Source organism: Pieris brassicae, chromosome 9 (assembly GCF_905147105.1).
Source record: "Pieris brassicae chromosome 9, ilPieBrab1.1, whole genome shotgun sequence".
Classification (NCBI taxonomy): domain Eukaryota; kingdom Metazoa; phylum Arthropoda; class Insecta; order Lepidoptera; family Pieridae; genus Pieris; species Pieris brassicae.
The window spans coordinates 3,190,860-3,216,124 of NC_059673.1; the positions used below are offsets into that span (position 1 = coordinate 3,190,860).

The 25,265-nt window shown below is 33.4% G+C and overlaps 1 protein-coding gene across 2 annotated transcripts in view; it reads right to left on the bottom strand.

Moving 5' to 3' along the window:
- Positions 1-713: 713 nt before the first annotated feature.
- The window catches only part of LOC123714538 (glucose-6-phosphate 1-epimerase), a 31,393-nt gene continuing 6,841 nt past the window's right edge, over positions 714-25,265 (bottom strand). The window contains exons 3-8 of one of the 2 annotated variants that reach the window (XM_045668818.1): positions 10,003-10,061; positions 6,889-7,045; positions 5,917-6,097; positions 4,053-4,209; positions 2,994-3,145; positions 714-2,509 (exon numbers count right to left, since the gene is read on the bottom strand). In XM_045668818.1, coding sequence (XP_045524774.1) covers positions 2,501-2,509; positions 2,994-3,145; positions 4,053-4,209; positions 5,917-6,097; positions 6,889-7,045; positions 10,003-10,061 — 715 coding nt within the window. In that variant the 3' untranslated portion in view covers positions 714-2,500. Of the gene's footprint in view, positions 2,510-2,969; positions 3,146-4,052; positions 4,210-5,916; positions 6,098-6,888; positions 7,046-10,002; positions 10,062-25,265 lie in introns of those variants that run through there. The other variant, XM_045668817.1, reaches the window with a different exon arrangement.

Sequence of the window (25,265 nt, forward strand, 5' to 3'; positions counted from 1 at the left end):
CGGCCACAAATTTCCACATATTTATACGTATACTTATAAAGAAAGGATATAAGAAAATAATGTGAAAACTTATGGCGCAGGAGTGTTAAATCCATGCGACATCCTTACAATCATAGCACACGATGGGAATCTTTGAACAAGTCGCATGGGTTCGCCAAACATCCGCGAATATACAATGTATTGATACCGGCAAACATCTTGAACAAATGTTCTTGCCTAAGCAGAAGCTATTTTTACGTATCACTTGGGCCGGGAGAGTGACGTGTCGATCGCGTGATTGGTAAATCAGTTGACATTTGTGTGCCGCACTGTGTACGATGCGCAACTTTCCCCCACTCCCTTGTTTAATGCTCAAGAAGTTTGCCGGTATCTGTACATACCTAATTATGTGGGAATCATAATAATAGAAAATAATTAACACAGCAAGGTTGCTGAAACGACTCAGTGAAAGGTCTCCGGAAGGAGGAGGAGGAAAAGGAGTTACCGAAACGACCATCACTAACTTGAGTGGTGTAAATGGGATATTTGGGTTTAGTCAACCGTGTACTGCAGTGTATAGGGATTTTAACAAGTAATTCCGTATGAAGATTGGCATCACGTTGCAATTGAAACTTGTGCTGGGCGGTACCTAATATAGGGCAAAACACATTTCTACGACTATTTTGATATTTTATACTTAAAATAGTATGAGTGTAAAAATAAAACCATTTTCAGTGTCTTAATCACTTTATTGCACCTATGGAAGTACACTTCTTGTTGCTAAGAGTCCATTATTCAGACCACCAATTTAACCCTTAATACAAAATTTATTATCCATAAAAAGGATATTACATGAACATTAATACTATTTTAGTTGCTAATTGAGTCATACAATTTTATAATTGGTAATTCTTAAACTATAAATTGTCAAAGAGAGCACATTTTCGATAACAAACCATGAAAATCCCTTGATAATATAGACCTTAGTGACCTTACATCAGAATTTTTGTAAATAGGACCGGAAACATGATGCTACGTAGACCATCATTTTTATGTCGCAACCCACGAAACCAAAAAGTAGCTAAAACAGTATTGCAACCCCGTTACAGTAAAATAATATGTACATAGCGCGCTATTTTTAACGAATCTTTTGTAGTTTGTATTTTTTTTCAACAGACTGCGACCTCCTTTTAAAACAAACTCGACCCCCCCCCCCTCCCCAAAGATCGCGACCCCCGCTTGAGAAACGATGACGTAGACATACACCGTACAAATCCGCTGTCGCAAATATCTATTGATTTTTATTTTGACTACTATTTAAAAAAAATATTTATTTGTATAATACAGTCGAGATTACTAAAGCACCAGCGCTATGAATGAATAAAGATACATTCGTTTTGTTTCTCAAATATAATTTAGTTGAGAACATTATATGAAAGGTCACTTAGGACTATACGATGACATCTGTAAGGACCATAAAAAAAGCAAGGAACTAAGTACGTATTCTTAAAATTATCGTATACTTTAAAAGCCTCCAAAAGTACCAAACAAAAACTATAAAACATTTGTACATCCCCGGGGCTGAGTATCAGTACGTATGTACAAGATAATTCTGAAAGCTTATATCACCTTAACTTAAATAGGAATGAAATTGGAACGTATACGTCACATCACAACCGAAGCAAATCAAGTCTGAGAATTACGTTGGAGAACAATTTTGAAAAAATGTATTAGCCATTATTATATATAGATGTAATAATTTCCAATTAACAATAACAATAAAGGAAGACGTATTATGGAATGGCAAGAATTGAGAAATAAAAATGTTATTTACATTTTTAAACTTTTAAGATTCGAATAGTTGAGATTATTTTTAAGTTTAAATATAATTAGATGTTTAACTGCGAATGTATTACCGATTGATATTCTATATTTATAGCCTAAGGCGATTACAATTAAAATATTAAAAGACCTACTAATGAGTAGTTAAAATACAAAGTTATGCTAATTCAGGATGGATGTAAATGCACTGGACTTATGAGAGTGTATTAAAATGTTGCAAGATTTTATTATAATGGATAAATAAAAATATCATTCAAGAAAATATGTGGAGTACATATGTGGACCTCAAAGATATTGAAAAGAATTTTAACTTTAGCGCTGGGAAATTTCACAAAAAAGTCAATTTTTTCTCGTTCCTTCCATTAACGAGTAAAAGGCCTTCGTTATTGCAACCACACGAATACTATTCGAACGTAATCCGTCCGTTAAAAAATCTCTCTCAGAGCGCTACTTAAACTTTCCATACATGTATTAATCGTTTTGCGTACTGTTCGTCCTAAGTACGTACGTACAACGTATACGTGCGTTTATTCAATTTATCCATTATAATAATCATAGTCTGATAACTTATCTGATATAATTAACCAGGTTTCAATCAGATAGGTGAGTCGGCAATATTGTCATAACATACGCAAATTGACTTCACATTTGGACGGCTCTGCGCGATTTGACGCATCTTTTACATTACCTGAAAATAAATAGACGTTTTTAATATCTAAATCGGATAAGTAATTTATCAAAGTTAAATTAAATGATTACACCAATTTAGAATTTGTTAGATTATAACCAATTATTAAGACTAATAAGTTTGTTGAAATAAAGACGAAATTCTTAGGTTCAAAATCCGGAATAGGACTGAGATGATATTATGCAAGAGAGATTGCCTGTAGAAAGTTTGAGTGACAGCTTTAGTTAGGGAACATTCCACGCACGAAATAGAATAAATTTTCAGTGGAAAGCTTTCAGGATGGACACATTGATAAGTAATATATAAATTATCCCAATACAAAAGATATAAAAAAAGCAATCAGCCTTCTGTGCTAACAAAAATCGACTGGGTCTTTAGTGTAAACAGCGCACATGAAAAAACTTCATTGAAGCACAAGATTGACGACTAAAAAGCACAACACTGGTCCGAAGGCATATAATTATTGATGATCATTCTCCTTTACCTGTAGTATCTGACTGGCCTCAAAAGCTGTACCAGGCAGAAGTACAATGGGCGCAGCGATACGACCCGCTTCCACACACACCATATTCGGGAACTCATCATCACCCAGGTCTGGGATCTCCTTTGCCAAGTCCGCCCATGGGTTCCAGATTACTGAAATAAATATTGTGGTTTGATAAGTTACCGTTACATTTAAAAACCACTGTATATGTAACAACAGTTTTGTCAAAAGCCAGACGAACACGTATAAAAATCCTTGTTTTTAAGTTTGTCACTTGTATCGTATTTGTTAATTGTATCGTAAGTTATTTAACTTTATTTTATATATATGTGTAATGTTCGTCGCGCTTTTGACAAGACTGTTGTTATATATGTAAACACTAACATATAAATATATATTAGTTCAATGTAAGCAATTATCTTAGAGCAAAAATGAGCCCTTTAGGTTTTCCCACACTTATAAACTGTAATATAACATTCTACTACATTTATATTGAAGTGTCACTTAGATTTAAGGACCGTAGAATAAGCCAAGTTAGCTTATTTAATGTTAGTTATAAGCTCATATTAAAAACGAACAAAGCCAGTTGATTGCAAGCGTCAAACAAAGTTTCATTTAACATATATATGAACATCGCTACAGAAGTTAAACTCGTATCTTGATTTTGTATTATTTAAATATATGTCAGGAGTACAATGACAAATGGCTGTCCATTGCACGATATTATTGTTCGATTTATTATAAAGAGAAAATATATATAAACGAATTGAACATTACAAATCACTAATCATGATGTCTTTAGAAGTGAAACCATCGAATAATGTACATAACCTAATAAATGTAGGTTTAAATTTGTTATCATTTTAAAATTAAACATGTAGTACTCGTAACAACGAGTAGAGGCAAAAAAATCTAATTAAATGTTTAGCCATAAATATTGTTGAAATAGACGTGTGCAAGAGAATACAATTTTTTTGTTGGCTTGTCAAAAGGGGGTTTTAATTCTTTCTAACTGCAAAACAGAAGTTATACGTGTAGTAAGAAGAAAAAACAACTTACCAGTATCAGGGAAGTTGTACTTCTGTATCCTCATCTTCCTTCCACTCACAACATTTGTGATGATGTGCTCTTGCATCGTGTTCTGATAGATGCGAGACGTGCATTCGTTTATCGTCACCACTTCACGCGTGTCTTGGTACATTACGCCGTCTCGACTCTAAAAGAAATTCAAGCTTAGCAAGAATATCTACGTCCCTATACATTGATTATGTCGACTAAAGGTACCGTGTTTAATTTTGTACATGTACATCGTAACCATGGTAACAGATGTGTTATATCGTTTAGATTAATTATAAAAAAGAGTCATAATTTAAACCCGAAATTACATTTAAATCTATAATAGATAGACAAACGGACCAACTCTAACAACACAAATACTAAAGTTTCCGCCTATTACCGTAATGTCCCGTACGTTAACAAAATTTTGCATCGTGTTTAGTGAAATAAAATAAAAAATTATTGTTATTGGTAATTATTAGGGAATGCAATCCCGAGATCGACATCGATCCGTGAGATCGAGATCCCGCGAGATCCCTGGTAATTTTTCGGGATCAATCCCGAAGCATAATATGACAAGATCCCGTTCGAGATTGACGGGATTGGGCTGGAATGGTCAGCGATTCTTCACACATCCGCTCGGGACGCTTCACGCGACATTGCACATTACATAGGGTACATTGCAATGGACATTATATGCCGGTTAGCAGATAGCACTCTTGATACACTAGAAGATACTCTTTTTTTAGAAGTTACTTTCAAAATCACCCGAATTTCAATCACTTTTTAATCTCCTTGAGCTATACCTACTTTTGTTTTGATTATGTTCATGTAACTAAAATTGTTAGTTGTTTAGTTAGTAATATTAAAGGATAAAGGCTTTTGTTTTCTTTCAAATAATAATTTATTTTAATTAACCTCACTATCACAAACATGCAGTTGTAATCGTATTCAGTAATGTGAATGTTTTTTTAACTATACGAGATCCCGAAAATTTCGGAATCTCGCGGGATTGATATTTCTGACCCGGCGGGATCTCGAATTCACGATCTCGAATCGATTGCATTCCCTAGTAATTATGTACACATATGAACATCAATATTAAAAAATCAATTGAAGACATAAATTTACTTTACAACAACCGAGACGACGCGATTATAATCCAATTCATAAAGTGCAACAGGCTCAAGTGGCATTTGCACCGAATGGTGAACTACAGAACCCCAAGGTCCTTACTGAACTCACAAACCCGGTGACAAGAGAAAACCCGTTTGACCGTGGGTCCGTGGGTGAGATGGAGTTGTCAAGGACCTCGAAACAATAGGGGTTCAAATTGGACGCGGGAAGCATTGGATAGATTGCAATGGCGAAGTGTACTCGAGGATGCCCACAAGGGGCTGATGATGATGATGAAATTTACTACCAGTGGTAAATCAAGGGCCTAGGGCGGGCGAGAATATCTTCCAACCAACTCGTCTACACTCATTTTAATTGACAAGGAAATTGTTAGGAACTGCAACCATTACGCAATGATTCACTTTACCTTAGTATTCTTTTGTTAACATAGCTTTTACACATTAAGAAAAACACTTTTTGAACGGATTGAAGCTATGTATTATTATTAAAAACTTATAATTATTTACATAATTTAAAAAAAAATATCCGACTTTGCTTTTCAGCGTGCGTGGTCACGGTGACTGAAGACAAAAGGTCGCGAAACGTTGGAAAAAAAATGTAAATAATTATAAGTTTTTAATAATACATACATAGCTTCAATCCGTTAAATAGTGTTTTTCACTTTACCTTGCTAATGTCATAATAAATTTAAAAACATAGCAGCAGGCAGTAACGAAAATAATATACATACCTTGTCGATAAACATGCAGCCATGCAAGCCGGTGATCTGACAACGACGGACGTCCGGCACTTTGAAGTAGGTGTGGAGCAAGAGCTGGCAGCTGAATGTCAACTCCTTGCTCGGGTTGTACACCCCGATGTTGAAATGAAGCTCCTTTTCACGGAGTATCAACCGATACGTCAGTCTGAACCTGTCAATAGAAATCTAATATTCATTGTTCGTTCAACGTATTATTACAAAAGTCGGGTCAGTAGGCTAAAAAAATAAAAGGCCGGCAACGCATACACTGACAAAATGGGTGTCCATGGGCTGAGGGAGCTGCCATATGGCCGTCGGCTCATTTATTTGTTATGAACAAAATTAAAAATAATCATATTTTTCATATAAATCATCAAATCTTTACATGGTATATTCTGTGTGTTTGTAATTAAAATCCTCCTAAACGGCTGGACCGGAATGGTTTCTGTTGAAATTTTGTATGTCTGAAGTGGATTCGAGTATTGTTTAGAACTTCAATTAATTATTTTTTTGTTTTTTTGGCTCGAAATTTTTGTAGTGTTTCAAGGGAGACTTTCCGATGCCATTGCAGAGGCACGTGGTTGCTTTTGACAAGCTCTAAAACTGAAAGAAAACTTTTTGCATCCGGATTAAAGCTATTTGTTTCTATTCGATATTATATAGAGGACACCGTAAGTCATTTCTGCAAAAACCCGTCATCTTTTAGTCGATACCAACTCCGGGGAAATAAATACAGATAACACAACTTTCTCTACAGCTGTGATACTTTTGACATTCAACACCTTTTGTCTTCAGTCACCGTGACCACGCACGCTGTAAAGCACGCGAAACGTCGGAATATAATTATTTACATAATATTATAAGTTTATAATAATACAAATAGCTTTAATCCGGTTAAAAAATTGTTTTCTTTCATGTGTAAAAGCTATATTAATGACAATACTAAGCTCTAAAACTACTTACTGAAAGTGCCACATGGACCGTGTAAAGTCATCATCCATGAGGCTAAAGACCGCTTCTACGTCTCCGCTGGGCAACCGCTCCGGCATTTTCTCCACATGCCAACGAGCGATCCGCGCGAATCCGTGCATCGGTCCGAAGGCCCAATCGCCAAATTGGGCTGAAAAACAATAAATAGTAGAATTATAATTAAATCTTTTATAACGTTTTTATTTACTCTTGAACGTAACCAATACTGACTGTACGGTAATAATACAATAGCATATCATTAATTTTATTATTATTTTGTAACTGTACACAATATAAGGCATCCCAATTGCCGGCCTTATATGGTATCGACCTTCCACAACAACATCTTAAGACATATGATTGTGTTTTGTCTTTTTTTGTTTCGAAAACCACACACTACTACTACCATAGAATAATCCTGGCCACTCCAATATAATTGTGCCAAAAATTAATCTGGAACTGTATTGGAGAAACGCCTTTTGTATGACAATTACAATAATTTACCAAAAACATTAAAAGATCTTCCGACCAGTTTTTAAAAATCGACTTAACAGCTACGAATGGCAAAAATGTATTACTCGGTAATTTGCGTTAAACGCTATAACTAATAATAATTTGATAACATATAAAACGATACAAATAATTTAAGAATTGACTAATTGATATGACTCAAAATGTATAATTCCTATTAAGACAAGTATGCACGCCATTATGTGAGGCAGAATATGGGAACTTTAGATTGTACCACCACATTTTTGTACCATATTCTTACAATAAATAAATAATAAAATGTGTGTGTGTGTCAGCTACGACGCACGATTGGAGTTTACTCCTTACGAACGATAATTATGATATATATCGAATAGAAAAAAAGGGTAAATCAACGCATCTGCTAAAATGATAAGAGAAACAAACATATATCTGTAATTATTCGGATTATTTATATTACTTCAATAAAGCGTATTTCATAAAGTATGTTGCAAAACAATATAAATAATAATAATAATAACAATAATAATTGTGTTAAATATATACAAATCCAATTTTAGAGAGAGAATGAGATGGAATCATTCTTTTACACGTTGAATCCTACAGATATATATGTTTGTCTCTTTCTACGTAACGCCTCAACTTTTTGTGTTACACTTGATTTTACTCCTCATAAAATTTCCGTACCGGGCCTTATAACTCAAATCGTTTCTTAAGGAGTAAACTCCAAAATTATTGTTCAACAATGCAGCCCGGTCCAAACAACTAGACATAGAGCAGCACACTGTTGTTCTACTACAGCTACACTGTAGATATTTCTGCATATATTCTTTATTAAAAAGATATCGTCCGGCGTCCATGCGTCGCTTTGTCTCTCTCCCTAAAATATGGCGAGGTGCCGATAGCTGGCCATGCGTGATACTCGTAAACGGGTGCTACTTGTGGTGACTGGTCGTACTTGAATTCGTGTATGCGGTGATGTTAGTTATTTCGACTACGTATTTGCGTGTTGTTCCCACGGGAATGTAAGTGCGTGCTCCTACTTCACCAAGCCTCCTGCTGATAGAGGATCTTTGACAATCTGAGACAAATCTTTGCTTTTAATTTATTTCATTATTATTTATTACTTAAGATGTCATGTGGAACATGGTGTAATGTTGGCAGCTCCTTACAAACGTTGTGTAAAACCAAAATAAACTTGGCGATTAAAAGAGTGATGGAAAGTTTATTGCCAGTTCTTTTCTTCCATTCTTGCTTTAAGAACTGACAGTAAATGTAATATTAGAAGCAATTAATTTATATTTCTGTTTTTTGTTCATAAGTATGTAGTTCATAACCTATATGAATAAAGAATTTTGGACTTTGACTTTGATATATGATATATATTCCGTCATTTTTACTATTTTTTTCCATTCCAACTTCATTCGAATTTATATAATTTTCATTTATAAGTTCGGTATTTTCACTCAAATCTTTTTAGGTAAACCTACTAACAATATAAATGAACACTAAAATTATACAATTAATTTATTAAAATTGAAGTTGTAATAGGAAACTGTTAGTTAAAACTAATATTGCAACATTCTAAGACCAATGCCAAGGGCACATTAATCTGATTCGTTTCGCTCATAACACATATTAGACGGTTATTATGTTGTGTTGGGTGATCTACCAAATCTGTTAGAACACGACTCAAATGTAATAAACAGGAAATAATTATATTACTGTGTGTGTTTTAACTTCTGTAACTTCGTGCGCAGATGTCGTGATTTTTTCCTACAATATACAAGTGTAAGCGTATCCCTACAAGGCCCCCATCACTACCACTACAAAAATCGGGCCAAATTATGTATAGGTTTTCGTCGGTTAAACTGAACTGATCTGATCTTCTCATGACAGCGTGAAAAAGCTGTACATTAGCTAAAATGAGAATGAATTAGTTTTAAGGATAAGCATTATACTATGCCTACGGCTTGAAATTGTATCTACACCATCGATATAGTGTCTGTTATAGTCTTCGATATAGTAACGTAACTGATATGTCTCTTTTCGTCAAAGCGTTGACACAATGTGACTGAACGAGACAAAATAGTACTTATCTAAAATGAGTCTGAGTTTTTGGGGTTAGGCGTAATGCTTACACGCTCTACATCAGAATTATAAAATCTGTATGAAGAGTTTTTTTTTTAACAGAACAGGGTCATTTGAACATATACTTATGCTATGTAAACAGTTTCAGAAAGATAGTTCGTTGAGTTTCTCGCTAAAGTCCACAGAGTATGTTATACAGTTCTTTTCGATTCTGAGGGAGAAATAGTTTGGCACGTCCAATGTATTTCATATTAACTCATGCCTTGAGGCATAAACTAGGGTATAATCAACGTATTACTTGAACTCTCTCCACCTCTTCTCTGACATGAAAGATCAGTAGGAATCATCTCGTTATGCTCTTAAGATAAGAAATAAATTTAGAAACAAGGCGGCGCTAATTAAATCTACGTCAGAATAGTATTTAATTTTGACATACGGGCGTAATAGTCGTAAGTCTCGTCTCTGAAGCTCAGTCCTAACAGAACACTCATGGAAGAATACACAAAATTCAGTAAAGAAAATACTTACGGAATACAAACGGTACTCCCCCTCGTATCGGTCGTTTGCCATCGAAAATTGCTTGTTTGCTGAAAAAGAAAAGAAAAGTGAAAATTACTACAAAATTAACATGTACTGAAAATTTGCTGTACGTCGCAACTGTGACCATTTCCACACAATGTACAAATTTACTTATTCCTTACTTTGGCTTTTTTAATATCATAATCATTAAATTCTTATATAGTAACCGTTTATATACAAGTCTAAAGCTTCCTACTAGACAATATATATATACAGTACATACGGTTATGAATAAGACCATTGATGAATCTCTTTCTATCACAGAAAATACAATTTTATTCAGCTCTATAGAGAAAATAAGTACTTCAGTTAAAATGGTGTAATTAGACTCTCCATAGAACGCCTTGTCCTCCAGGGGAAGGTGGAAGGCAAGAGACCACGCGGAAGGTCACTCACGCGTTGGACTGACCAGATCAAGTCTGCCGTTGGAGGTTGACTAAATGAGTGTAGCAGGATGACCTCTAATACGGAACGATGGCAAAACGTGGTGAAGCACATCTACCTCTTCTAATACCACTACTACATAGCGATGACGACTGCTCTGTCGAGAGTGTACCGGATTAGAAGAATTAGACTCTAATTACATCATTAATAAATCTAGCATTTGTTTTCTTTTCCGCGTTTCGTGTATTATATGCGACCTTTTCAAATGTAAGTTCTATTTTAGACAATTTATATAAAACCATTAATCATACACCTAAACCTTCCTCATGGATCATATATATTTATGAAAGTCGAACATTCGAAGTTTATTGCGTATATACAGGACGAGGTCGGAGACTCATATACTAAATGACCATTTAATACAAAAAATAAAAAACAAACCAAAACGGACCTAATACTTAAGCTGAAACACAAATTTCTGAAAGCATATATTAATAAATATCTATCAAGTCACAAATTATGAGTTCTAAAAAGACAAAAGATATTAAAAAATCAATTGTCTGTTTAAGTATTTTTTCTTTATTTATTATGTTTACCATTTAAACCTACCCTAAACATCCACAAATATTTCGAGATTAGCCAAGTGGCTTCAACCATTCTCGAGTTGAAGCGGGAGAGCATTTGATCGCTATATATTTATCTATAATACATATATAGAAATGAATTGCTGATTATCGTATCCATGACTAACAGAGACTCACGTCTCGATGTAGACATTAACAGTAAATGAGTATAAATTCCTATAAACGAATGAAAAATACTATAATTCAGTGTTTCGTGCGACGTATCGATTATCGCATTTTCGATCGCCAATTTAAAATAATTTACGATACTTGTAAATGAGTTTCTTATACGTTGAATAAGTTTAAGGACGCCATCTTTTTGGTGTCATTTAAGCCACGCCCAATGTGCACGCAGACACATTTCTGTGTTTACTTTATTCGCAATCAACACACAGCATTTAATGCATAAAACTGTTTTGACCAGAATTCACCGGATTTCCGCTTTATGTATTAACAACTAAGTCACAGAGTTGATTCTACGAGATACATGTTGCTGTGCATTTATTAAGATTTTTTACATCGTCAAAACTAGTTTAGATTACGACGCAAATTATCCGTGAAAAAAATTTATACACAGTTATAACTGAGAACCGAATTTTATTTAACGCTTTATATATGGTTAGCAATTACAAAAATAATGAGTACATTATTTTAAATCTTTGTCCATACATATATATCGTATAATAAATAAAATCTGTGAAAACACGCACAAACGTAGTGTTTCAAAACAATACTACTCAACTACAAATAAATAAAAAAAGTAGCCATGGCAAACCAGAAACTATTATCAAATCGGCGCTGGTGGTGCCCAGTACATTCAATCAAGAGGGCAACCTATCATCATCAGAGTGAAACGGTGATCATGTCAGTTTGGACTAGAGACCCTTTCGACCAAAAAATAAACCCGCTCTTTTCGCGAACTTTGCGATCTTTCGTTTTGTTTTCATCGAACAAAGAGACTCGGAAGATATGTTTGTATCATTCTACACTAATAATTAGGCATCGATAAATAGATTGTAGTGGTCACAATATCAGAGGAAATTTCCCATTAAAATTCACATCTCATCATATGCTGGATATACTCTGTAACCAGAACATGGTAAACCATTGCTTTCCACCTCACGTTTGGAACAAGATCAATTTTAGCGGTTGCATTCCAACGCGGCCGGGAACAGTGCAAAAAGCACCCTTATATTATAAATGCATCAGTGGTCAGGTCGGAATCGCGACAAAAACTGTCTCGAGCTGGCCGCGTATAAATTATTTATGCCATTTTTAGCATTTCGGAGTTTGCGACTGGTCAGCGGACAACTGACGGGAGTGAGGCAGATGTCATCACACCCGCTACGCTCTTTTACACGCGGCTCATCGCTTGTCTGGTTCGCTTTTGTTGGACATTTAAAATAGGATTATCAAAATCTATCACTAATGTTTCAATCCATCCACTGTGTAAAGATTATGTTTTTTATTTCATTATGTATATTACATCTTACATAGAATCTTTTCCGTCATCAATACCGTAGTAACAGAAAAAAAAGCTGTAAAATCGCTTTCTATATAAAAATGTACGACGTAGCAAATTTGGCTTGGTATTTTAAATTAAAGGACTTTAATTTGATAAATGTTTTGTATCGTTAATTTGAGTGAAACTAAACTAAAAGAAAATCTCTGAAACATATAATAGAGGGTTTATTATCACTTTTATTTATATACATATAATACAAGTTCAGTTTATCGAACAGCCAATAATCAATATTATCTCATATAGCTTTAATTAGAACCGTTAACTGAAAATAATTATGATATGGTTTTAAAAAATTTACATTCAACGACAATTATCATATCAGTTTTGTAAAACCTTATCAACAATTAAAGAATACCACAAAACATTAAAAAAATATCCTGGATTAAGTGCATAAATAAAGAATGCAGCCTCGCAATGTTAATTCTCAATAGCCTCTTATATGTTCCATACATGTTCCAACTTCTACAAAGGAATTCGATTTTTATAATATAATCACTAAGGATTATAATTCCGTCTTTCATGCTGATCCTGATGTCGCAGGATCGTGCCCATTTGTTAGAGAATATTATTCATTATTTCCATAATATACGGAACAATTTCTATTGACATTCGTTGCAATTCTATTGAAGTTACACTATTGGGCAATAAAATCAACATTTTATTTACATTGTCGTAAACACTTATCGACTTAATAATTTCATTACCAGAGATACTACACGCACTAAAGCTTTTAACAAGCGGTAATGGCATATTATAGAAGTTGTACAAATGCTCGCGAGGCGGCCACCTTCGCCAATACTTATTAGTAGCTGCTCCCGCGCTTTGTTTCGCCTTAGTATGACTTTTTACTTAGCCTACCTTGAGTACCTACATACCAATATATGAAAAAAAAAGTTACCCAACCAAGACTTCCGCTTTTCCAGATTGACACTAGTTTTTAAGTTTTTTCTTACAGATTTTCTCTCCATAAAAACTTGATCAGATTGCAATAAATAAATTTTTAAAAAATACACGAATCGGTCCATCTTCAAGGTTTGCGCTTAGCAACATATTTTGCGATTATTTTTTATAGAAAAGTATATTATTTGTATCAAATGGGATTTTTAAGATGTAACCGCAAAATTTATTCGACATAGTATTCACATTACATACCAAATCATGTTTTTTTTAAACTTTGGAATATTTCATACAAACCAAACTTCATATAAAGCAACATAGAACAATCTTTATAATATAAATCAAATATCAGACTCAACAATTGAGTAAATTATCGTTAATCCAAAATGGTTATGATGTAGACAAGAAACAACACCCACGCATTGTATTAAACAATTTGCCATTACAGTCAAATCGTTTGACGTATTTCTGATGAACAAATAATAAACTATACAATATTCATTCATGTATATAGGATATGCATCGTTGAACTCCACCAAAATAATTATTATGATGGGGGATGAACCACGGGCCATTAACATGACGTGAGCGATTAAGTTGGTATATCTCAGCCACAAGATTACATTCAGAGGTACACGGAAAGACTCAATTACATCATGATAGCATGGGAGCATGAGTAATTCTCAAATTTAACCAGCGGCGCTACCACCTACCGTGGTCTTCGCTTGGGTTGTTCATTGTGGCTGCCACGCCGTTGATTTGTAGGTAAGGCAAGCTGGTTTCCTCACTATATTTTTCCTTCACCCTAACGATTGTTAAATGCACTCTTTCCGTTTATACACGAGTAGAATAACCTTAAAATTAAGTAGATAAATATTAGAGCAAGTAGTGCTTGGGTCGTATCGGTTCTTAAATTCAGATTGGGAAAAAAGTTGGGCTAAGATTAAAGATGAGGTGTACAACTGGGCAGGATCAAAAAATACCGAAAAACTACGCTTTACATAGCTGTGTTTATTATGTGAAATAATGAGAACTATTAATAACAATCTATTAACATTCAACTACCTGACAGTTGAACAATTAAACACAACTTTAGTATGCAACACGTTGCTATCATTTAAGTACTTATAAACCGCATAAATTTAACAGGACAACGGGAGTTATCATTAAATTACTGGTTGCTAAGGCATTATGAGTTCGATATAAGCATTGACTATGCAAGTATTTAGTAAATGGCAACACCGGTTTGACGAGACGATATGACATTTCAGGGACGAGAGCATCTAACGAATTATTACGGTACCTTTATAATACTTAAAATAGTAGATTTTTGTATGAAAAACTTAAGCGAATCTTGGACGTATTCCGAACAAATGTACATACAAAATTCGGTGTGAATGTAGAAGTCGTTTCTGTTTTACCAATTAACTATAAAGCGTTACTAATTGGGAAAATTATGTAATAGGGATTTATTTTAAAGAAAACTTGACTATTTATTTTCATATTGGTTAACTATGAAAACAGTATATCTTGCTAAGAGATAGCATTTAGATATAGCACTAGTATAGCAGCAGTTAGTTCTGGACGTTCACCTTGTGTTGTCACCACGGACACTCACACTGCCAAAACGCTTGCAAGTAGGTTACTGGTATTTCAAGATAAATTATACTATTACGAACTTAAAGTTACAGTATCAGTTAGCGAAGTACATATCTCCAATAACAATTATTCAAAATAGCGTCCGTAGAAATGAGAAAACAACTTAAATAAGCTTTAACCACCATGACGTACAAACTATTTCAAACACTACGAATTTTTTCCAATTTAAAGGTAACAATTCAAAGTTGGGAGTGTATCAACAATCTACTGCGATTCCACGAATTCTAAAGGGACTAGATAAAGTTTTAATTGGAGATTCCGGGTGAAATTCTTTCATGAACGGCGGTCGGCGAGCATGATACATTCCCGAGCTGGAAACGAATGACTTTTTACCGCCCTGGAAACTCGTTATTTCTACCACGCACCTCAAAGCGCGCTAAGTTTGGACGATTGATTAATTTCAATAATTATTACTTAACCAATCAAAACCGCACTTAATACGTACGCGACGTGATGCAGGTATTTACGTTTAATATCTTTATCTGTATCCCAAAAATGCTTAAAGAAATATGACGATTTACAGAAGACAATATTAAACCGCGTACTTCTAAGCCGAAAGTTATGTTTGGTTTTTGTTAATTATTATTACTATGTCATATGAAACATGGTATAATGGTTGCACCTTCCTAGTAAAGCACGAAATCTCAGCGACTTAATCAATGTACATGTATGAACAAATGATAATTTGATTTGATAAACTTTAGAATAAAATCAATAAAAATTAGTTTAGATTCAAAGGCAATCATAACCGGCTCATCCGAACGGGATATCGCATAAAAACTGCATCAATGTCGCTCTCATACTATTGTTGTAGACTTTCATGAACCAATCGAATGCGACTGGAACTATTAAAATTTCTCAACATTGTTAAGCCGTCGTGAGATGCTGGAACACTACTATCCACCATACAATGATAAGCGAACCAGTAATTACTCAGATGTAATGAATAGAACCTGTTATGTCCACGAATGGTGTTTCATTAATGCTCAACTCATATCTATTCGAGTCAGGAGTCTGACGGGAAGTTATAAAATTAAAAAAAAGACACAATAAAATTGTTATACCAATTACCAGTTTTACTCTACGTGAAAATATCTGCGCGCGTTTAGCGGATATACGATTAAAGTTCCCATTATAACATTTAATTCCTACTAATTAGTTTCAATCCTATTTAGTCAAATAATATGTATAAAAAAGTTCAAATCGTACATTTAAACGTAATTTATTTTCTACTCATTTGAATTGCCATCAAAATATCAAATAAACAGATAAAATAAGCTAAAACTGTGAAAATAGACAAATTAAACGGTTTAATATTAATTTCAGTTGAGTTGAATGAAAGTGCATTCAATTAATTTCAAGCGAGCTGTATATATTTTGCTTGAATATAAGACATTCTATAAACAGCCACGCCCAACTGTAATCTAATTATTTTCACCTTAAAGAAACTTGAAGCTATGAGTTAATGACTTGTGGCGTGATACTGACATATTACAATAAACTGGTTTGATAGAAAATAAAATAAAAATATGATTACTACGGTACGACAAATTAAAGGTCGCATAAGTGATGCTCTTGAATTAGACATCCCCTCAGTAATTGTACCCTAACAACATCTATTAAAAAACATAGTAATTACTTAACAAGAGAAAAACGCTTCAGCAATTAGGAATTATGAAAAGCATTACTTCTTTTGACACAAAATGTAAACCCACTTACATACAGTGTATTGGTGTGTGTAGGCGAAGCACCAATAGGTGAGGTTTCCTTTAGAAAAACGCTAATTATCTTTCTTTCTATTAAGCTAACTATTGAAAGAGTGACTTCGTTAAAACGTGTTGCCTGATGTTATATGATACTGACCATGGGCACTATAATCAGAAGTTCGCTAGTGCTTTGCCGCCCTTTTAACTTTTCAATATTAATGGCATTTATGGCCTATGCCACTTAAGATACATTCTTAGTGTCGATTTTATTTTTTTATAAACAAACGGGCAGGAGGCTCACCTGATGTTAAGTGATACCGCCGCCTATGGACACTCTCAACGCTAGAGGGCTCGCGAGTACGTTGTCGGCCTGATACATGCGTAGCGTAACATGTAGGTTAAAAAAATGAGTTCAATAGTTAGAGACATTACCTACTACCAACAGATAACGTACTAGTTTAATTTGAGGTGAGACTTTTTCATATTAGTATCAAAATTAACTTAATTTGATTTTCGCCGTTTATTGGTTTGCTAATTCCATATAAATAGTAATGATTTTTCCTAAAAAAATATAAATGACCTATGTACTATAGAATATTGAAGTTCGAAACAAATATTCTTATGTTATAAGTGCGTAGGCTTCGAGCAGTTAGATTTTGTAACACCCCAATCTACCATCTACATTATGAGTCAAATTATTATAATTATGCACATAGTAATAAGTTTAGACAAGGGCATGTTATGTACTTGTTTTGAAGTAGTTAAAATATATTTCGTAATACTGAGGATATACAATAGGTTATGAGTTTTTGAATTAAAAAAATAATGTATATGTAAAGAAAATATATCTCCATTTCATGTATTAATGAATTAATTAAATTAGTCTAAATGAATTTATTATTTTTAATTTGTTTGTCGTAGTTTTGTGAAAACTGCATGTATAGATAATAGAATAGAAAACAAAAGAAGACTGAAATCTAAAACAAAAACTAAATAAATATTCTCCCATACGTCAAAAATGTATTGATGACTTAAGCAAGACAGTTCCAGTCTGTAGACTAACTCCCGTTTCTGAATTCCACATATTATAATATACCTTTAAGACATTATGCTTTGTCTTTGGGTTACTTGAGTATATTGGAAAAGTCGAGTTATGTAATACATACGTTAATCGCTATTAACTGTTTTATTGATAAACATAAACAGTAACATTTATAAGTTTTCGACCGCGATTTCTTTCCAAAAATATACGTTAGTGTACAAATTTTAATTTTACATTACTATACCTATAAAATACCGCATAGCAATTGTATAATGATAAAACAAAACGCTAGTAACATCTATCAACTATCCACTAACGAAAACGAATATTATTCACAAATAAATACTTTAATTTTTTTCATAAGTATCAAGATTACTGTCAATAATGACGAATCACTGCTGCGACCTCGAATTTCTAAACGATTCTCTTTCCGCACTTAAGTTCCGTCTATATCAGTGTATCCTAAACGTTTTTAGGCCATGAGACATGGTCTAAAATTGCTAAAATTCTTATGCTCCCTCTGTGTAACATACATAGCTTTTAATATTCAAAATTTAATATAATTGTTCACTTAAGAAACTTAAATCATAGGTTAAGAAATTATACACAGTGAGTAAATTTTCAAAACTTATAATAAAAGCGGAAATTGAAACTCCAAATTAATAAAATAATATGTTAATCTTAAGTATTATTCTCATGTAAGTAATATTTGTCTTCATTGATAAATAAAGTCTTCAAACACAATTATTATATTTTAGTGAGATCCTTAAGCTTGGCGCTTGCTACAGAGGTTTTTATATTAGGTTCCAATTTGATTAGCGACTTCTAAAGCCTCCACGCTGTGTATATCCAGCCGATTTCGATTGCGCCCTTTAACAATCAAATTGTCCCCACGTTGGTAAACACTGGTCAGTTAAACGTCATTAAAAATGAATATATTTACTTTTATTGCCAGATCTCAAATCAAAAACGCAGGCCAAATAAGGCAACGTTTCATTGCCTGTTTACAACTTTTAGAATGTAAGTACAAAATGTAATATTTTTGAGTCAAATAAAGTAATTTTCATTTTATTTATTTTAAATTTAGGCCATAAATTTTCCAGTATTCCTTTCAATCGACAAATATTGTATGCAAGTTGCTTGTAGATGCAATCATTACGCCATGCTTTACAAGAAATTTAAGAAGTATACAATATAGATTTTTTTGTAAATATTCTTAAAAAAATTGGTGATTATAGTATGTTTATGACCAACCACATTCAGGATGTAATAAGCAATGATAAAGCGTTAGAGCGAATGGTTCAGTCGGTCATTTCCAAATTGTACGTGGCGTTGGAACCCGTTAAACCACCCCCCTTGCTGATATTTAGCCATATTTTGTTTAAATAAATATTTTGTATTACTAAAATCCGGAGACACAACCTTAACTTAATTTCACTTCAATTCTCTGAATCTTTACATAATTATTAGTAAATTACGTCATCACGAGTCGACACAATTTTTTTTTTGAAAACGTATTGTCTTCTTATAAAATCTCCACATAGCCAACCATATCAAAATAATAGCACTTGCTTAACAAACCGTGGCCAGAGACAAACGCCCCGAAAGGTTTCTAGAAGAGGGGTCAGAGCCAGATGGTACAGACAGCAGATTAATGTCCGCCCAACCCTACTACTAGATAAGCGGATTACCAGCCACCGAATCTCGAGACGCTAACAATGTGGTCTTTATTCATAATTATATGCATTTTTCAATGTTTATTAATTGTGAACACTAGAGAGGATAAAATTTTTGGACGGCTCCAATTTTGAGGGGACTGAGCTCTGGATGCGAAGGGCTATTTTACAAACTGTATGTTTAATATATATATTCCAAACACACACACTACTACTAATAATAATAATCGTTTACTTGCCAAGTAAGTGGTACAGTTTTTAGATCGATCAATTACAAATTTCCGCACAATTAGGCATTTATAAATAGGCATTCAAATGTCATATAAATTTTTACAATGTCTTATAAAGAACATAAAATAATGTCAAAGTTAAATCATTTACAATCGGTTCAAATCTATGGACTAAATATTCGCCTACGCTATAAAGGCACTTTGCCTTTAAAAATTTAAAAATACAATAATTAATATTTATAAAACCCTGAACCCTGTTTCACTGTCCGCGTCTAGAAGAGAAGTTTTTTTCCATAACAGAAAACAATCATTTTATATAAAATTTAAACAGGCATTCCAATATTCGAAACTAAAACTTTTTCTTCACATGTGAACAGTGTTATTTACATATTCAAACTCCAACAAAAAAAAATGGTTTTAGTATTGAAACGATTTATCTACGTATTTTAAAGTTACTTTCAACATGAAACTAAATTCAGTTCTGTAATAAATCGCTAAACAAATATGATTGAAGGACCTCGTACCAACATATGAAAAATGTATTAAATTCGACTGATTAATAACACTTCATGTTTTGCACACTGCGTCCACAACGCTTTCATTTATATTATTTCGTGACGATAACATTGAAAACTTTGCCGTTTTTAAATCAATATTTAAGTGACTGAAAACGACTAAGTTATTAAAATACATCACCTTTACGTAGTTAGTAGTAAAATCGACGTAGTTTATGACTTTAAATTGAGTTTTTTTAATACTAAATATCATAACTTTTTATTAGTATTAACATAGTAATTCTAAATCTTCGTAGGTTCGAATCTCTGCAGCAATGTTCTTTTTTTGAACGGTGAAGAGGAAAATCGTAACAAAACCGGCGGTTCTTAGTCGTGACTTGGCTAAGTATTACTTCCGCATGTCACCTATTGAATTTTGACATCCAAGAGTTATAGTGCGCGCTAAATTTCGACTCTGAACACCCAGGCTGCGACAGGAGATTGATTACTGGTACTAAAAGAAAGTGCAGCGGATGTGGAAATCTGAGAACCACAAAGGGCTATAGCGCCACTGGATTATTGTGTTAAAATAACATTTGCCAATAACTAAACCAAGAACACTGATATGAAATCATCAAAAATACTAGTCCTTATTACGTGTATTTGACTACCAATATCTTATATATAAATTTGTACTTGTAGCAACTACGACTGGTTTTTGCATAAAAATACCGGGCGATTCAAAGAAATACATATGTTTTTGTTTATATAGGTACTTACGTAGGTACTCTCCTAGATAACGTTTACATAAATTACTTCATTATTCAGGACTGTGCAATCCATTACAAGAAGCGACTACACCGTATCGGATAAGGTCAATTTATTAGCTACAGCTACCGAATAATCGAAGCGAAGTGTCTCACCTTACCATTTTCGGCAATGTTTCAATACGTCATCCCAAAACAGCTGAGTATAACCATTCAATAGATCATACAGCACCAAATAAGGCGGCACTAGACAAGACAAATCTTGCTGATGTCATTCAAACCACTACAGCCAAATCGCGTGTCAGAACAACAATCATTACCACAGGATATTAAATCTTAGATCGTAACAGGAAAAGATGATATTCGTGTGACGATGATATTGCTAGATAATTACACGCCCAAACAAAATGAACTATCACGAACCAACGAAAATTATATTCACGCAATAGGCGTAGGTTGCATGAAAATTGTACACGATAAAGCACTTATTATAAATCTGTTGAAGACAATGTACAACTGGTAAGGTTCAAAGAACAAACTTAAATATTCCCTTCGTATATATAGGATTGGATATAATCTGACGAGTGCCACAGATCCAGAACGATCTTGGCGATAATATCTAACTAATTCATAGAATCAATATCCATAAACACATGGAAAAACAATATACATATATACATTAATGTGATTAACACTTTTTGTTCGTTATGGATAAATTTAACATTATAATGAGCTGTACTGTAAATTATAGCAAAATTGTCAGATTCTTAAGTGTTCAATTTTTTGACTATTTATCCACCTAAAGACAAATTTTAAACACTACATAAGGTTCCTGAAGAAAACATAACACTCCTACCAGCATAATTCACGTTAATTATCAATTAATCATCTTAAACGGGTTTTACTTATATTATCTGTACGTGTATAACATCTGAAAAAAAATTAACGAATATTTAAGTGGTTTGTTATTATGAAACTGTTTGAACCATTCAAAGGTCACGATCGTGTCGATATTAGATACTTCACAGCCAAAGTGAAGGCTTATAAATTATACACATTGACGTAATTATTACATATTTATAAATAGACATAAGCGGTAAATTTTATAATGAAGTAATTTTAGCAAATTATGGTAGTTTAAAACGAAGTTAATAATTAAAACGTTTGGCTATTGATTTTAAGATATTGAAATGTTTTAGTACCATGACTAGAATATAATACATGTATTATATATATTACTGGAATTGGTACGTGCATTATTGTATCCTTAAAACCGGGATAGCGTTCAAATCCATGATTTCCAAGCTATTGATTAACAAAAGAATGCATTCAAAGTATAAAATAATCTAAATTATAATTTAGATAATATGTGAATTTTGAAAATTGAAAAACTTTTACCACGAACACGGCACTTGCTCGAGTAATAAATAAGCAATATAAATCAATACATATTCAGACGAATGTTATTCCTTCCAAAACACATTATAACATCGGCAATGTTTCACAGCATCTCATATAACCGATAAATCGGGCGGTCAGACGCTTCTAATATTTCATCACAGCTGTGAGCTGTCCTAACGTGGAACAATCGATGTCTTGGATGTCGTTGAAAAAACGAACATGTGTCGGACAGTAATGGCACCAGCACGTGCAACTTGACGCCTAATGATAACTAATTATACAAAGAAAAAGTTACTTTCGAAATGTGAAGCTAGCAATATTTCGCTTAATACAGAAGTTGGTAATTTAATTACGAGTTGACTTTTGAATTTAGAACGCCAGAGGTGTTTTATTTCCTCGTGACGTAAATCAGACAAAGCTCAAGATCAAGTGAGTGGAAGCAGATAGGATGCCTATTCACTGAAATCAATGGTGTGTGACGTGAGGTCGACTGGGTGACGCTCACATTCCAAGTCTCTTGAGCTGGGAGATAACTATTCATTCAACTCCTTCTTAACACCTCTTATATGAAATGGTAAAGCAGATTCGTGGCATTCACGGTGTTATTAGGTTTACGATTTTATATGTCAGCAACATATAACATACTGTCTTAGATTGAGATTTGTATTCTGTGCTTTTCTTGATGGCTTCCATTAACTTAATTATTACAATTTTCTTTAATCAACTTATAACTACGAAATGTACATTACAAAAGATGCGCTAGCACATTCGCGATGGTATTAGATTAATGTTTTTAATGACTTTGTCTTAGATTAAGTATATGATCTGTGATTTTCTTAATGTCTATGGACCTTACAATGTTTCACTATGCAATTAAATAATTAACTCTAAAATACTTCTATTTAATACCCAATCGGCAATCAAAGTATGCAAAGAACCATTACTCTATAAGGACAGACGACTGTATCAAAGAATTTATTATTAAAGGCGCACTTGCCTTAATACAGCATAACGAGGATTCAATCTCATTACTTGCGATAAAAAATCACTCTCTTCTAAAGGATTTTGTTGCTCGTATTACAGTGTTGCTACCGGTTACAGTCAATCAGCGTAGAAAATGATTATTTTCATCAACGGATAGATTCCATAATAGCTGTTTGCTAGTAATTTAAATTTGACATAATGAGATTTTAATACGTTGTTTTATATAGCTACGCCTTTTGAACACTTTAATTTATTCTAGGGTGAAAAAGATTATGTATGGAATGTTTTTTTTTTTAATTTACAGATTATAACAAATTAATGTTGAGGTTTGAAGTACATTACAGTCCGTTAATCTTTATTTAAGTAGGAAGTGTACTCGGGCCGAGTTAATATTTAAATGTACACTTACCCAGAGAACTTTGTACCGCCCAACAGTTAATAAATGTCGTGTTCCGTGAACTTAATTTATAATTTCATGAAAGTAACATATTACAAAATAAATATTAAGTTCACTACTTATTCGTGTAGCATAATTGACATTAGTTTTCATAAAATGTCTGAACGCACGCATAAATTCTTAACAAGCAATATCCATTAATCAATTTTCATTACTGACTTTGGAAATGTGGAATACATTTACATCATCTAAATACGCCATTATACGATTATTATTAGTTAAATACGTTCTTTAAGTTGAAAGGAACAACAAACATAAACGAAAGCTTAAAGTTTGACTGCCCCATACTTAAATCATCGAGTAATATTTAGCAAACAATTTGTAGGGTGTTTTCTTAATCTTTAAGATTATTTGACTCTAAACTAGCTTAATACGCTCAACGTTATAAAGCTTTCTTACAAGAAATGCCAAGTTACATATTTAATTAAAGTTATAGCCCGAATAGGGTTAGTTAATGAATGAAATTATCAACGTAAATCTAATGGTGCGATAAACCCGTTTGAAAGGCTGCTGATCCGTGAACGTATAATGATGAGTCGGCGACGCGAGGCGATGGGGCCATGTAGACACTAAGCAATATATCTTTACTTAGAAACTCCTCAATATCAATGTTCCCAAGACATTAAACTACAATTAAACATAAATGTTATGAAAATTACTAACAAAACACACGCACAGAAACACATAATAAAATAATAATAATCAAAGATAAAAAAACAATTAAGAAAAAGATACGTTTTTATTGTGTAATGCGTGTGTGCTGTGGTTATAATTGGCCCTGGCTCAGCATTATGCTGAGGAGCAGAGTTGTTCCACAGCGCTGGTCAATTAATGAGTATAATCTGTACATAATACAAAAGATTAGATCTTTTTTAGGATACATATATATTATTAATTCATATAATTATATTGTTATCTAGTTTCCCACAGCACGGGATCTTGCGATATATGACTTTTGTCACAATCATATTTCTGTATATTTTAGTAATATTATATCTCGTCATAAAAACAGCTGCAGCAGCAGTTCAGCCAAATGTCAGAAGAAAAATTAATCCAAAAAATTTCAAATTAATCCAATTTTAAGCTAGAATAAAATTGAAAATTATTTTCACTGTTAAGATGATAGTGTTGGTATGTAATTAGACCGATTTACTTATCAATGGTCGTAATGTCTTGGTATAAAATGATCCGGGCATTAGAGGGGTGGGGCCATTTGTCATCGGCGAGGGGAGATATCCCGCCTGGAGGCTGCAGACGTGACCGCAAAAACATGCGGTTAGCTGCCGGTTGGCCGTTAGGGGCATCTCTGCTTCCACTTATTAATGTTTGTTGTATTCGATCCAATGTCAGCTTCGTGTTCAGTGTTT